Below are 16,295 nucleotides of genomic sequence, written 5' to 3'. Positions count from 1 at the left end.
GTATCTGTATAGATACTATTTTCATGTAGCCTGTCTATACTCTGCTATATACTTTAAATCATCTTTAGACTACTAATACTACCCAATAAAATGAAAATGTTATCTTTGTGTGTGTGTTTATATTAAGAAGCAGTCCCTGGGACTCACAGACTCTAGGCAAATATTCTATGACTGAGCTACATCCCTGTAAGTAACTGTAACCCTGCTTTAGAGAATACAAACAAATGTAAACATTTACACATGCTCAGGACATCTAGAACTTTGATTCCGGTCCTGGGTATTGAACCCAGGGCCTTGTGAATGCTGAGCATGTCCTTCACAACTGATCTACACACTTGGGCCACACGTGACTGTTCCTTAAAATATTTTTGCTCTATAGTTGGCTGAATCCAAGGGTGAACAGGGGCAACTTTATTATTTGCTCCCATCTCTTAAGCCATGTCCAGGATTTATGAATTCATTTTCTATCTTTACTTGGACTTGAGGGTGCTGGTGAATCACCAGCAGAAATACTAGAGGAAGGGTGTAGCACTTGTAGTAAGCCCCTATTTGTACATAGGTGACAATTTAAAGGAGATGAGAGATGAAAAGTGTGTATATTTGAGAAGTCATGTGAGTGGGAAAAGAAATTTGTGTGTAGGTGAAACAGAGTCGACATGCAAAGGACAGATGAGAAAAGACTGACTGACTTGGCGGGAGCACCCACCAATCACAGACATCCTCTTGCGCTCATTGCTGAAGTCCAATATGGCCAGCAGGCGGTACACCCGGATTTTCCCCATCTCGATCACTGTGATGGACTCGGGTGTGCGGGAGCAGAACACGAAGCCGAAGTTCCTGGTGGCCGTAACCAGGGCGCCTTCATCCGGCGACTGAGCCTGGTACACCAGCTCACCTGACAAGAGAGAGAGAGGCAACAGAGCCTACAGACATGAGCAATGGGATGCCGCCCACAAGGGAAACCATGTTTCAAGAGGCTGACATAAAGGAGCCCAGAAGATGACGTCATTCTTCAAAACTTCCTTATGGGCTGAGCCCTAAAAGGCCAGGCTATGCAGACCATACAAGTTTATTTTTATTTCCAATATTTCCAACTGATTTCACAATCTTCCGTTAGCCTGCCGGCGCCACATGGGGCACAGAGCACACACAAGCAGAGCAGGTGGCTACTCTTGAATTGTAGTGGGTAAAGATGGCTCAAGGAACAGTTCCTGGTCCCACTCAAATAGACTGAGTCCAGATGAACAAGTCTTGGTGGAGGAAAATTCAGTTGAATATGTAAGGTAATAGGATCGATGATTTAGTAATAATACAGAATATTTATGAGTGTGGCCCCTTTAGCTCACCCTGAGATGGTAGTGAATCACCATTCAATTAGTCTTTCTCTACTGACTACTCAGAAGTTTTGAAACTCTTCTCTAAGACTTTTACCACTGAGGTGCTGGATTATTTTCTGAAGGCCATCTTCTTTTTTAAAAAGCATCACCAGAGACTTATCTTTGTGAATAAGGTAGGTGAACATAGTTTTAAGTCAGACTTGGATGTATCTGCTGAACAACAAACACTACCCTTTCTGCTTTAAATAGTTGCTTGCTGGGACAGTGGTCCCAGTGAGGGGTGATGCGGTGGGAGTTTGGAGGGCCAGGGGACATGAGATTTGGGAGCTTATCTCTCTCTGTCCTTCTCACTGTAAGAATTTAGGTAAGTAACTTGATCTCTTTTTAGCTTTAGCTTCCTCAGTAAAACTGGGGTCATTCCCTCCCCCCCTCCCTGTCTGCCTGCCTCAGATGATGCCGTAAGGATTATGGATGATAAACATAGAAGCGACTGTAAAACCGTGAAGTGATACACAAACGCAGTGTTACTGGGAATAGTAACTGTATTGATTTGAGAGAATATGATTCTTTTGGAAGCCTAAAGACTTGTTTGTCAGAATTCTTAGGGCTGGGGAGATGACTTAGCAGCTAAGAGTACAGGTTGCTCTTCCAGAAGACCCTGGTTCAATTCCCAGCACCCACCTGGTGGCTCACAATCACCTGTACCTCCGGTTCCAGGGAACTGATGTCCTTTCTCTGACCTTTACAGGCACCAGGCATATAACTGTCACACAGACACACATGCACCCAAAACATGCTCACACCTAAAATAATACTAATAAAACTTAAAAACATTAAAAACTTAATAATGACTAAACAGTCATTTTTCATTTATTATTATAAAAATAGTTTGGGTAAATTAATACATGACTTTGCCATATTTGGTTACTAAAGAAACTAAGACATATGATGTCACTTACATTGTAAGGGACAAGAAGACAACTCAACTCAGCCCTCAGGAAGCCTTGTCAAAGGCGGTGGGACTGATCCGATGGATCTGTTATTCAGTGACTGACTCTTTCCCTAAACCAAGAGGTTTCTCTCTCCTTGCTGCTTGCCGAGTTCAGCACCCCAGCACAGCTGGGCAGTGCTCCCCTGTTAGAAAGTTCTTTCCTAGGTCGGACTCTTCAAGTCCTTTTGCGCCACCCACTCTCAGCCGGGCCTGACGTGGGAACACGGTGCCCATCCGTGAGGCCCCTGCTCACCTTCCACCTTCTCCTCTGACATCACCGTGTGGCACAGTGACAGGCAGAGGAAGAACAAGTAGACCAGCGGGTCTTCACTCTTCACCGCGTCCACCAAAGTCTTGTCATAGAACGAAAACTTCGGGTCGGCCAGGCGGTTGTAAGAGAAGTCCACCTTGTCATTCTGGAACATAAATCCCAGAACAAGGCTCTCAGCCACAGGTGCACATTTTCTAGACTGTCACACTGGGGTAGCTTCTGGAATGTGACAAGATCTATAAGGAAACAAGAAGGGAGGGTGGGAGCGAAACGGTGCGAGGGCCACTGCGGGATTCTGGTGTGCAGCCTTCCCCAGGGACCTCTTGCCCGCTTGCACTCCTGCGATTGTAAATGAGCCATGGTGACCTTCAAACTTGACTTTTCCAGTTTCCAGATCCTATCTGGTAATCAAACCGTCCTGAGGGTACAAAGGACTAACTGCTCTCTGTTTAATAACTGGCGTGTGAGAAAATTCTTATTTCTGGTTTCTTCTGTCTGATTTAGGGGGCTGAGAAAAGAAAAGGCTCTGCCCACGATGGTATCACTGTTCCGAATCCCACAGAGGAAGATGGGCTGGAGACGAATGTTGGAAATGCCACGTGACAAGCCTCAGTACATGCTTCTTACATACTTAATACTGTCCGCTCTGGAGCATACCTGGCTCTTCCAGGTTCTGACTCTCATGTTCTGACCTAGTGGTCTCTCCATTCAGTCCTTGCCTCAATCTGTGGATTTACTATCTGCCTGGCTATGACCTTGACCCTTCAGACACAGGGTCTCTTCCCCATTCGCATTAGGCTCCATTCTGTCACCAAGCATGTCGACTGTATGCCACCATACTTGCTCCGTCCATATCAGAATTTTCACAGGTCTTTCTCCAGTTCTTTTTCATTGCACTATCACCTGTGGGCCCCAGCATTCAAGCACACACATAGCTATTCTGCCTGGTGCACTGTTGGGAGAAGGGGGTCTGTAGGAAACTATGCTGGTTCTTCTGTATATTTCATCTAGCAAAGAGTTTTGCCCAAACAAGTTCAGTCTCTAGATCCTTAAGCTGCACTTAGCCAGACATCAAGGTATGAGCTTTTAGGAGTTTATGGGTTCAAACGGTTAGGAGAACCCATTATATAACATCCTGAGGCGTTTCTATAATTGGCCTCTTAAACCGGCACATTCCCTGAAATAACAGCTATAAGACTGGAGAGGAAGGGTCAGCTCCTGTATTACAGGTATTTGCAATATAGCATCACAGAACTTTCCACCAGAAGTGACCAATCAGATCTGTCAGAAAGCCTCCAGCATCTGTCTGGAGAGTACATTGAAAGTAGCAAGAGGAAATAGGGAGACTGGCTAGGAAATGATTTAGTGACTCGCAAGAGAAATGATGAAGAACTCACAACAAAAACTAAATCAAAGAGGAATGTGCAAACACAGTGAGCTGGAATTGACGTAGCATGTCAGAAGAATAAAAAAATAAAAGAGTTAAGAATAATTTTATATTACCCCATTGGACCACTGGTAAGAAGGCGAGGTCCTTTACCACCAGAGGATATTCAGTAGGTATGAAAGTTTGTACAGTGAAATAACTGGATACGCAGGTGGTCATGCAAGTAGACATTGTGCACATAATCTTTTTTTGTTTTGTTTTTTGAGACAGGGTTTCTCTGTGTAGCCCTGGCTGTCCTGGAACTCACTCTGTAGACCAGGCTGGCCTCGAACTCAGAAATCTGCCTGCCTCTGCCTCCCAAGTGCTGGGACTAAAGGTGTGCACCACCACCACCCGGCTGTGCACATAATCTTGACACTCAGGAACAAATACATTTTTTTAAATCTTCGGTGCACATCTGAATCTACAAGAGTAGGCTTTACTATTAGTGAAGGGATGCGATTGCCCGAGTGAGTGAGGGCAAGCAGGCAAGGACAGCAAGCTCCCTTCTCTGTCTTTACCTAGGCTATGCCTACCTAGTAGAAGATATGGGCTGGATTAAAGGTAGATCTTCTCACCTCAAAGGTTTGGATTAAAAGTGAGTCTTTTTACTTCAAATTATCTAATTAAGAAGAAAAAAAATCCCTCACAGGTGTACCTAGCTACTTGGCATTAGTTATTTCTAGATGTGGTCAAGCTGACAACCGATTACAGCCATCACACTTGGGTCCAGATGTGGTCAAGCTGACTACTGATTACAGTTATCATACTTGGGTCTAGATGTGGTCAAGCTGACAGTGGATTACAGCCATTACACTTGGGTCCAGTATTTCTCACTACACTTCCTTTCCTTACCTTTGGGATGGTGATGTATATTCTGGGCCAGCGTTATGTTGGAAGCATGTGGTCTGCTTTTTGCTTTTACAGGGGGTTACAGTTAAGAGTCTTCCTTGAGTCTCAGAAGAGACTTTGGACTTTGAAGTTGCTTTGAGACTGAAGGACTATGGGGATCTTGGAAACTGGACTGAATGCATTTTGCATTTCTGATATGGTGACAACTCTGTGGAGCCAGGGGGTGGAATGCAGTGGTTTGGATGAAAATGCCCCACAGGCTCTTTTACTTGCAAGTTTGGTCCCCAGCAGATGAACTGTTTGGAAGGATTAGAAGGTGTGGTGTGGAGCAGATGTGCTGTGCTGCTGGGGTGGGCTCTGAGGCACCAAAGCCCCTGCCTAGTCCAGTATTTTCCCTTTTGCCTGCTCCTGCGCCATGCCTATCTGCTTCCTACCTTACTGACGACAGACTGACCCTTGGGAACTGGGCCAGCCCCGGCTACATGCTCTCTTTATAAGTGTTGCCTTAGATACGGCATCTCTTTTCAGCAATAGAACAGTGACTAAGACAATGATCATGAGTTGTTTTGAGAGAGATTGAGAGAGGGAGATGGGACAGGGAAAGGAGTCGAGACACAGCCAATGCCAGCAAAGCTACTTTCATAAAACTTTCTCAAATAAAGACAGGCCATGTATATAATTTTTTAAAAAAAAATGTCAGGCCACTAAAATCTTATTATTTTAGGAGTAGAGACTGCATTGTGTAAAAGATTCTCTGTCTTTACTTCCCACATGAATTCACAAGGCATGGTAATTACTCACTGGAGATTTTGGCACACACTGTCCTTTGTCGTCGTAGGAATAACCTATGGGGCAAGTAAATGGAGCAGAGATTTAGTGAAGCTAATTAAGGGAAGTTTTTATCTTATCGTGTGTGCTATAAGCCTGTCACTTTTAAAATTCAGCACCATTAATTACATCCACAAGTGCTGTGCAGTTATCATTACCATATATTTGCATACATGGGAGTTTTGGGCGGTGCCGGGGCTCCTGCATGCTACGCAGTCATCTGCTACCACAGTCTCAGAGGGCTCCACATCTGTAAGTACTTCACATAGAAACTCCCCCTCATTCCTAGCCCCTCGCCACCTCTTCCTGCTTTTATTTCTGTGGATTTTTCCTAGACGTTCACTCAAGGAAAACCACGCAATGTTTGTCCTTTTGTGCCAGGCCATGTACTTAGCACGCTGTTCTTAAGGCTTATCCATGTTGCACCAGGTATCAAGTTTCATGACGGTTGATGAGCAAATCATACTCCATATATTTATGGCCTACTTTAAAATGTCTACTCATCTGTTGATGAATACAGGGGGTATTTCTACTTTTGAGCCATAATGCTGCTGCAAATATTTGCAAATACCTGTTTTAGTCTCTTTTTCTGCTTTAGGAGGGTATTCAGGAAGGGGATTTCTGGGTGACTTAAAAGAAGGCTTTCTTTTATTAATCTTTTGTATATGAATGCAGATGTGCATACATGTGTGTGGAGGCCAGAGACCAGCCTTAATATCGTTCCTTAGAACACACCATTCACGATTTCTTTTTCTTTCCTTCTTTTCCTCCTTTGTGTGTGTGTGTGTGTGTGTGTGTGTGTGTGCGCGCGCGCGCGTGTGCGTGTGCGTGTGCGTGTGTGTGTGTGTGTGTGTGTGTGTGTGTGTTGTTTGTTTTTCTAAATAAGGTCTCTTATCAACTTGGAGCTGGAAGCACACAAGACATTACTGAACTGCAGTCAGCTGTCATACTTTACTGTGGACTAAAAAACTAACTTTTTAAAAATAAGATATTTTCTTTATTTACATTTCAAATGTTATCCCCTTTCTGGTTTCCCCTTGGAAAACACCCTATCCCATCCCCCATCCCACCTGTTCACCAACCCACCCACTTCCGCTTCTCTGTCCTGGCATTCCCCTATACTGGGGCATCGAGCCTTCTCAGGGCCAAGGGCTTCCCTTCCCTTTGATGTCCAACAAGGCTACATATGCAGCTGGAGCCATAGGTCCCTCCATGTGTACTCTTTGGTTGAAAACTAACTCTTTCTCAATGAAAAACTAATACCCTTTTACCAATATCCATTTGGTATTATAAATAATTGAGCATATTATTTTTCTTCAAGATATAAGAAATCCCTTGAAACTAATGACTAAATCTTATAAATTTTGGTCTTTTAAAATTAATTAATTAATTAATTTAATGTATGTGAGTACACTGTAGCTGTCTTCAGACACACCAGAAGAAGGCACTAGATCCCCATTACAGATGGTTGTGAGCCACCATGTGGCTGCTGGGAATTGAATTCAGGACCTCTGGAAGAGCAGTTAGTGCTCTTAACTGGTGAGCATCTCTACGGCCCAAATCTCAGTCTTAAAGTACAAAACAAAGGATTTCATCTACTAAGTGTTAAATAAATGTGTTTCTGATTAGAACCGTTTTTTTGAGATTATAATTCAATTACATCATTTCTCCCTTCTCTTTCTTCCCTCCAGACAATTCCCTATAACCTTCCAATTTCCCTCAAATTTATGGCCTCTTTTTTCACTAATGGCTATTGCATGCATATATATTTTGATATATACACATAAGGTAGATATACTTTGTGTGTGTATATGTATATATACATATATACATACATATGTATTTATGCCTAACCACATATATACAAATACACACATATACACACAGCCTATTGAGCTCATACAATGCTACGTGCACATATGCTTTTAGGGCTAATTGGCACCGGACAAGCAGTCGGTGTGCTCTTCCCTGGGGAGGGCCACCCCTCCCATTCCCAGCTCAGTTAATACAGGGCTGTGAGAACAGAAGGTGAAGAGAATTTCAGAGGCTTGGGACTCCGCATACTTGAAAGCAACCCCCCAAGCAGATTCTCCCGGACTCAGGGAGGGCAGAGAGTGCACGTACCATAGGTCTTCCCATTGATAGAACATTTGTTGAAAATCATCACATTCTCAGTCAGGGTCCCTGTTTTGTCAGAGAACACATATTCAACTTGGCCGAGCTCCTCGTTAAGAGTGGTGGTGCGTGCCTGTGCTGGCATGTTCTTTGGGGCGTAAAACATCTTTCGATCCCAGTTGATATAGTAACTGTTGCCCAGTCTTATTATCTCCACACTAAGGGGAAAGCAAGAAAAGAGGGTGCTGGTCAGAGGAGGACAGGCAGACATGTTATTTTGGTTTGCTTCTTCTAAGTCCATGACAGATGAGGGTCTGTATGTGGCTCTACCTTCTGCGGGGCTTTCCTGCACTAGCCAGTACATCCTAGCTCTGACCTTGGCTACTGTTAGTGCAAGGTGTTTCCCCACCTGGACCCCAATAGTACTGATCAATTTGTTTGAGAGAAACTTTGCGTCCACTCATCTTCTCCAATGTGTCCAGAAAGAGTACCTTCAGAGGAACAGTGAACTTACAAAAGGTAAGGTTGTTCGTGTCATTAAAACAGATTATTATTGTGGCCATATTGGAAAGAGAGAAACTTGCAATGCTAAGATATTCTTTGCTTCAGGAAAAAGCTGTGAGAATCAGAGGTGGTTTTAGGGGTTCACCCTTGATCGAATCCCAGCCGGGGCTGGCCTGCTGTGCTGTCTTTCCGAATGACCTCTCTCTACACCAGCGAGTCTCATGAGTTTCATCAGATCAATTTTAAGTCAGCATGCATCCAGGCATGGTGGCATGATCTTTTAATCCCAGCACCCAGGAGGCAGAGGCAGGTGGATCTCTGTGAGTCTGAGGCCAGCCTGGTCTACAACAGTGAGTTCCAGGTTAGCTAGGGCTACACAGTAAGAGCCTGAGTCAAAACTTTTGAATAAGCACAGAAACAACGGCTTCTACGTGGCATTTTCACGAGGTTTTGTTTTTGTGAGGTTTTGTTTTTGTGTGCCCGCCCACGCTTGCTGGCCTCCAGGCTTTCCCCGCTTGTCTGTCTGCATTCACATCAAATGTATTTCATTACCCTTTTTAAAATTCCCCTCACATACACACACACACAGACACAACTTAAAATCTAGGTTCCACATAGGAAAGAAAACACGCAGTAATTGTCTGGGTCTGGCTGGTTTTGTTTACCTCAGTGACTTCCCTAATTCTGAAGAGGCTGCCATTTTCCAGTGTATGTTTTTGACATGTTTATTAACAACTAGGTGGCTGTGTTGTGTGAATTGTGTGAGTGAGACAGGATAGGTCTCTATTGCAGAGTCACCATAGCAATCTTTGTGCCAGTGCTAAGCCGTTTTTGTTACTACAGCTCTCTAGTATGAGACCAGATGGGGTGGGGGGATGGGGGTACCTCTAGCATTTTTTTCTTCTGCTTAGGGTTGTTTGGCTACACGGTCTTTTGTACTTCTGTGCTGATTTTTAGCATTCCCCCCCTAGTGTCATAAGGAATGTCACTGGGATTTTGATGGAAATTGTGTTGGGATTTGATGGGATTGTGTTGGATCTGTAAAACTGCGTTTGGTGCCATCAACAATTTCATATTAATTCTCCTGACCCAGGGGTGCGGGAGGACTTTCTGTCTTCTAGTGTCTTCTGTTTAATTTATTCAGTGTTTAAACGTTTTCATTGCAGACGACCTTGCAGGCATTTTGTTTTTGGAGCTCCTGGGAATGAGAACTCCTCCCTCCAATTCCTTACTTGAAAATGTCACTATCAGTCTAGAGAAAAGCTACTAATTTTTCTATGTGTTGTGTGTCCTGGCATTTTAATAAGTGCTTTTTAAATTGGAGTAAGACTTCTCTGATGTAGTCTTTAGTGTCATTTGCATGTATGGTAATGCCATTTGCAAAGAAGAATCATTTGACTTCCTTTCCTAACTGCATTTCTTTTATTTCTCTTTCCTGGTTCATTGCTCTAGCTTAGACATCAGACACCGTATGACTTGAGAATGAAGGACTGGGGTGACAGTTTAATGATAAGGCATTTGCTCTGCAATCGGAAGAACTGGGGCTGAGGGCTTTGGGGACCTGTCTGCAGTTCTGGTATTGGATGGTGGAAACAGTCAAGCAAGCAGGGTATCCGGACTATCTGGGATTGCTGACATGTATTTTTGTCTGATCTTAATGAAAAAATTAATATAGTAGTTGTTTCCTAGAACAAAATGTTGTGTACAGCAGAAATAAAGCTTCCTTAGAGGGGAAAAATTTGTTTTTAAAGAATGGTCTAAAGATAAACTACAGCAAAAAAGCAGACAAAGAAGTGGGAAAAAAGCCAAACCCTAAAAAAACAAAACAAAACAAAACAAAACAAAAAGTGGAAAAGAGGAGAATGAAACATTGTGGCCAGGTTGGGATGCAAGGTTGTCTCAATATACAAATATCAATAAATGTAGCATAGCATAGACAGACTTGACAGACATCACATGATCGTCTCATCAGAGGCAGAGACTGGAGGTACAGTTCACACCCAGGAGCCAGGATGCCGCTTCCCAAGTAGAAGTCCCTTTGCCCTAGCCAAGTGTGGCTTAAGTGGGAGTGTCCCCTTTAGTGCAGGGACCCCAAACTGAGAGCACTCGGAAGATCGTGCTCTGATTCACTGGCTCTCCTAACCTCAGACCCACTCCTGAGAACTTGCTATTAGGAGCTGTGTTAGGAAATGGGCCCTCGCCCATGGTGTGTAGACTATCGAATATGTGAGAAAATGGAAAAAAAAAAGCTGTCAACTGTCTACAGGGTTTTGTCCAGTCAGGTTTTCAGTCAGTCAGCTGAGGATTATGTCATTAGTTAGTCTTTGTTCTTAAGACTCAGTAAGTTCTTTGCCTCTTTTTAGATTCTTCTCTTGTATTCAGTGTTTTGCTTACACATATATATGAGCACCATGTGTGCCTGGCGCCCTCAGAGGCCAGAAGAGGGCACCATATCCCCTGAAACTGGAAATACAAATCTTTGTGAGCTACCATGATGGTGTAAGGAACTAAATGTAGGTCATCTATGAGAGCGTAGGTCTTTTTAAAAGTACTTAGAGCCAGATACATTATGTCATGTACAATATGGGTTTATTATAATCTATTATATTAATACATGAACAATATATCATAATTAATATGCCACTTATTATATCTATATTACATGATTAATATTATATACATTTGTATGTAATTATATTAATAATTCACATTATTTCTTAGATATTGGTTGGTTCATTACTGCTTATAAGATAAAATCCAAACTCTTTTGCTTGTAATTTATGTTCTTTTGGATCTGATACCTTGGTGTAATTTGAGAAAACTTCCACACCTTATATCTGAAGAACTGCCCTCCTCAGTCTTCTTTACTCACTTGCGTTCCACATACAGCCTGAGGATTGGCTGCCTTTCCTGCAAGCTGTTCTAAGCCTCCCTGGGCAGAGGTCGTCTATGGCTCCTTAATAATACGCATGTGCACTTTGAATACTTTATTGGTTTCCACAGCTACAAACAAACGTCTCCAGGGAAAGCGATGCTTTATCATTCAGTTTTTATTCCTAGCACTTAGTAAAGGATATGGCACATACTAGGTTGCCATTAATTAAATAAGAGAGAATGCCTTCAGGGTTGGGATATCAGAAGTCAGGCTTTAGGAGACTTGGAAAGGAGACACACACAGCAGACAGACCAATTAACACACACACACACACACACACATACACACACACACACAAATTTGTTCTTTAAAAGATAAAACTTACAAACACACACTAATCAAAGGAAAGAGAAAAAACTCAACTTATTAAAATTAGAGGTGAAACAGGGACTGTTACAGCATACACCAATGAAAGCCAGAAGACACGAAACTTAGAAAAACTTTGAAAACTTAAATTCACAATAATAAATAAAATAAAGTTATAATTTTTTTAAAAGAGAAAACTTATATAAACATATATTTGGAACTCAGATCATAAAGCATATACCTTCTGTTTTATTTTTCTGAAGTGACACCATGACCATGGCACCACATGTAAAAGAAAGCATTTCATCAGGGCTGGCTTGCAGTTTCAGAGGGTTAGTTCATTATCATCACTATCATCATGGGAGCATGGAGGCAGGCAGGGAGACCTGGCCCTGGAGCTCAGAGTTTTACATCCTCATCGACAAGCAACACGGAGAGAACGAGACACTGGGTCTGGCATGGGCTTTTGAAACCTCAAAGCCCACTCACAGTGACACACTTCCTCCAACAGGGCCACACCTCCTAATCCTGCTAAGCATTCAAATTAATGAGCCCTGTAGGGAGCATCTTATTCGAACTACCACACCTATGTTCCATTCTTCTTTTTAATGGAAAATGTATTCTGAGTTCTGTATAACATATGTGAATGAATGCTTAGAACCTATCTCATTGGTACGGAAGGCTGTCTGGCATAGGTAAGCAACAAGTTTGTGTGTCATTTACTAATTGTTTCATGTGTTTGCACGTCTTATATAGTCACTTTCAGGTTACTTAAGAGGACGGACGGACAATTACCCTTTTATATAAATCACATAATATCTAGCACAGTGTTCTAGACACGAAAGACATTTATGCAACTTCTAGTTACTCCTCAGTGTTTTACACAGCAAGCCTGTGAAAAGAAAAGTTACAGCATACATAGTGAGCTTTGGTGGAATGGTGGAGCATGCCTGTAATCCCAATACTGATGCTGAGGCAGGGGATCTGAAGTTTGAAGTCAGCTTGGGCTACAAAGCAAGCTCTTGTCTTTAAAAAAAGAACACATAACACATGCTTTCTGAAATACCATACTCTTGTTGGTCATTAAAGCAGAACGAGTGAGGCCATGCCCTCCCCTCCCCTGTACAGAGATGGTCAAAGACGCCCACCTGACATAAAGGGAAATGGGTACCATGGTGTTGAGCACTATGAAGTAGGACCAGAAAGAGAGGGCAGAGCTCGTAACTGATGAAGTAATGTAAGGCTCCCATGGGAGAAACGACTGGAAGTGGTAGCCTCTGTTGTTCTCCCAGACGCCATGTCCAATCGACAGCAGAAAACACATTCCTCCTAGAAACACGAAAATCTGTAGAGAAAACCAAACAGAACAGCAAATCTGAATACACTTCATCCTTCCTCTGCAGTCTTAGCTCTCATAGGTGTTTCCCCTTGGAGTCGGGGCACTAGAGTGGTACACAGGGCGCAGACAGGCCAGCAGGAGCCTCCGAGAGAATCCAAAGGGAGGTACCAACAGCTAGGACACACCAAGTACCAGTTCACAGGAACTCTGCCAAGCACTTTACACGTTAATATTGACGAAAACTTCTGACAGATGGAAATCTGGATATTCAGAGTGAGACAATGTTCTACCTCAAGTCACTTAGATACTGAATAGGAGATGCAGGTTCTAAAACAGAGCCAGAGTCCAAGTTCCTAATCACTGCAGCGAGGCTGTGGGGGAGGGGAGGGGAGGAGTTGGCAGGTTAACACTGAGTTGTGTGGTTTTGGTGTGGCTAGTGGTGGAACAGTTCAGTGTGTGGCGAGGGTGGAAGGGAGGCCACGGGCCCACTGAACCGCAGCTGCTCGAGAACAATGGCTGGGGAGAAGCAGTCGTGGTGTGTTGGGTGCCGAGTGCGGACTTTGATTCCTTCTGGTTTATACCAGGAATGGTTCAGCAGTGCGTGGCGAGTGGGAAGGCCACTTCTAGCTTTATTGCTTCCACAGTGGCTGGACTAATTTATATTCCTACCAATGGAGCACACAGTTTCTTTTTTTTCCTGTGTGCCTGGTATTTTCTGTTTTCATGATGATAGCCATTCTAAAATGAAATCTCATGTGGCCCCTGAACCACTGATATAATTTGACTTAGACTCCTTTACACTTCATTTAAAGATTTATTTTATGTGTAAGGGTGTTTTGCTTCTACATATGTACATGTTCTATGTACATGTCTGGTTCCAGCAAAAGTCAGATGAGGTCATCGGATTCCCCGAGACTGAAGTCATGGATGGTTGTGAGCTGCTGTGTGGGTGCTGGGAACTGAACCTGGGTCCTCTGAAAGAGCAGCCAGTGCTCTTAGACACTGAGCCAAGTCTCCAGAGTCCAAAATTTGTATTTATATCTCATTTTTTATTGGATGGTTGGATTGGAGGCTGCAAGCAGTTTCCTGGCAGACCTGCTGACAGGCCTGCTGCTGCTGAGGCTGAGGCAGTCAGCGGCTGTTGATCTCGACTCCTCTCTGAAGTTTTCGTACACGTACAGGCTGTGTGTTGAACATGTTTCCCTGGCCTGCCTCTGCCCCTCCCTTTCTCACCTCTTTCCTCTTATTTGTCCTCTTTATTCTTCTAAACAGCTTAATTACTCTTTTGAAAAAGCTTTATTTGTGTTGTATCTATGTGTCTGTGTGTCTGTGTGTCTGTGTGTCTGTGTGGGCATCCACACACATTCACGGACCTGTGGAGGACAAATCTAATCCCCTGAGGCTAGAGTTCCAGGCGGTTCCAGGCGGTTGTCTGCTGCCTGATATGACAAATGAGGAAAGTAGCCAGGGCTCCTAACTGCTGAGTCATCTCTCCAGCTCCTGTATCTGCTTTTATACACACACACACACACACACACACACATATACACATACATACATACACACATGCTGTATTAGTTAGGGTTTCCATAGCTCTAAAGAAGACACCATGACCAAGACAACTCTTAGATAACATTTAGTTGGAGCTGGCTTACTGGTTCAGAGGTTCAGTCCATTATCATCATGGCGGGAAGCATGGCGGCATCCAGGCAGGCATGGAGCTGGAAGAGCCGAGAGTTCTATATCTTGTTCCGAAGACAAACAGAAGACTGGCAAGGCCCACCCCCACAGTGACACACTTCCTCCAACAAGGCCACACCTCCTAATAGTGCCACTCCCTGTGGGCCAAGCATTCAAACACACGAAGTCTATGGGGCCAAACCTATTCAAACCCCCACACCCGCCAATTTGCACTTTTTAAACAGGACTTGATGTGCACTGTACCTTTTTTCTTCCCAGGAATAGAGAGAACCTATATAATAAAAACAACCTTGATGCTGAGAAGTATTATCTAGCTGGACAGATGGGACTGCTTTTTAAATACATGTATATTTAAATGCATATGCATTTTAAATACAGATGTATATCTATCAATGTTAATGTGTGTACACATGCATTTTACACATGTGTTTACTTGTGTATGTAGGCCAGAGGATGTCTTCCTTAGGAATACCATCAACCTCCTTTGAGAACAGACCTCTCACTGGCTTGGAGTTCCCTAGTTAAGATTAGGTCGGTTGGCCAGCAAGTCCCAGAGACCCTCTTGCCTCCAAGTACACACCGTCACACCTGGGGATTTTTCACACCTCGTATTTGTATCTCCATTTTCAAGGCAAGCAATCTCCATAGCCCCAAATGTAATCGTCAAATAAACCTTACAATGACTAGTGACTGCTGGCGTGGACGCCTCCCCCTCAAAGGACCTGCCCGCTTCAGAACCGGAATCATCTCACACACTTTATGAGTCTCACAGGATCTGCTGCATATTGGCTACACATTGGATTCTCAGTGTACATGCCTCTTGGGGAGACAAAACACTTGAAAGAAATAACTGAAGGGAGGGTTCATGCTGACAGTTTAGGGGTGCAGTCAGTCCATCAGGTGGGGAGGGCCTGTGGCGAGTGGCAGGCTTGCCCCACAGGGAGCCATCCTCAAGCAGAGCCACCTGGTACAGTTTCCACAGTGTCCCCAGAGTCAGCAGCAGGGCACGAGGTGCTCACATGCATGAGCCTCCAGGGGACATTTTACACACAAACCATGACATGCAATAACACAATCTGACGAGTCACAGACTCACCTTAGCCATTTTTCCCCCCTGTGGAGTTTTCATAATATTTACCAGTATTATGTCTCAATTAATGTATTTCTTGATTTTTTGTTGTTTATAGGTATAAGAAACCTGTAATTAATAATGTGAAAATACTCAAAAACTTAAAAATCCCACTACAGATGTCAGGGACCAACTGTTCTTCCCTTTCAGACAGATACACAAACTGTTCAGTGGGTCTAGGCTGACAGGAGACATCCTGTTTTGAAGATGACCTCTGAGGAAGTGAGTTAGCTTCCTGGGTGGTGTGACCTGCTCCTGATGCTGTTGGAAGCCTCTGCATACACTGTAAACTTCTGATGGTGATAATCTGTTTGTTGTTTTTTTCCCTTAAATCAGGATACAGAACTCTGCCTACTGGGAAGGCTCAGCACCAAGCAGTGGAAAAAGAGATAGCGGATGCTTGATGTTGCTTTTAAGGCTTGACAGCCTGCCTAGGTTTTCAGTCCATGTGTACTCTGTCGGAAAAGGACTTGGAAAAGGAACTGCAATTTAAAAACTTTTCTAGTGTCTACTTTTTCCGCAGTGCTGGTGATGCCAGCCCTGAACATTCTACGTGAGTAC

The 16,295-nt window shown here is 43.6% G+C and overlaps 1 protein-coding gene across 1 annotated transcript in view; it reads right to left on the bottom strand.

Annotated features, from left to right (window-relative positions):
• The window catches only part of LOC127680700 (phospholipid-transporting ATPase FetA), a 108,013-nt gene that overhangs the window by 16,195 nt on the left and 75,523 nt on the right, over nt 1–16,295 (bottom strand). Inside the window, exons 13-17 of the mRNA XM_052176337.1 lie at nt 12,714–12,910; nt 7,830–8,038; nt 5,679–5,722; nt 2,582–2,744; nt 707–895 (exon numbers count right to left, since the gene is read on the bottom strand). Coding sequence (XP_052032297.1) covers nt 707–895; nt 2,582–2,744; nt 5,679–5,722; nt 7,830–8,038; nt 12,714–12,910 — 802 coding nt within the window. The remainder of the gene's footprint in view (nt 1–706; nt 896–2,581; nt 2,745–5,678; nt 5,723–7,829; nt 8,039–12,713; nt 12,911–16,295) is intronic.

The sequence above is a fragment of the Apodemus sylvaticus genome, chromosome 3 (assembly GCF_947179515.1).
Source record: "Apodemus sylvaticus chromosome 3, mApoSyl1.1, whole genome shotgun sequence".
Classification (NCBI taxonomy): Eukaryota; Metazoa; Chordata; class Mammalia; order Rodentia; family Muridae; genus Apodemus; species Apodemus sylvaticus.
This window is presented reverse-complemented; position numbering and strand designations above follow the sequence as displayed.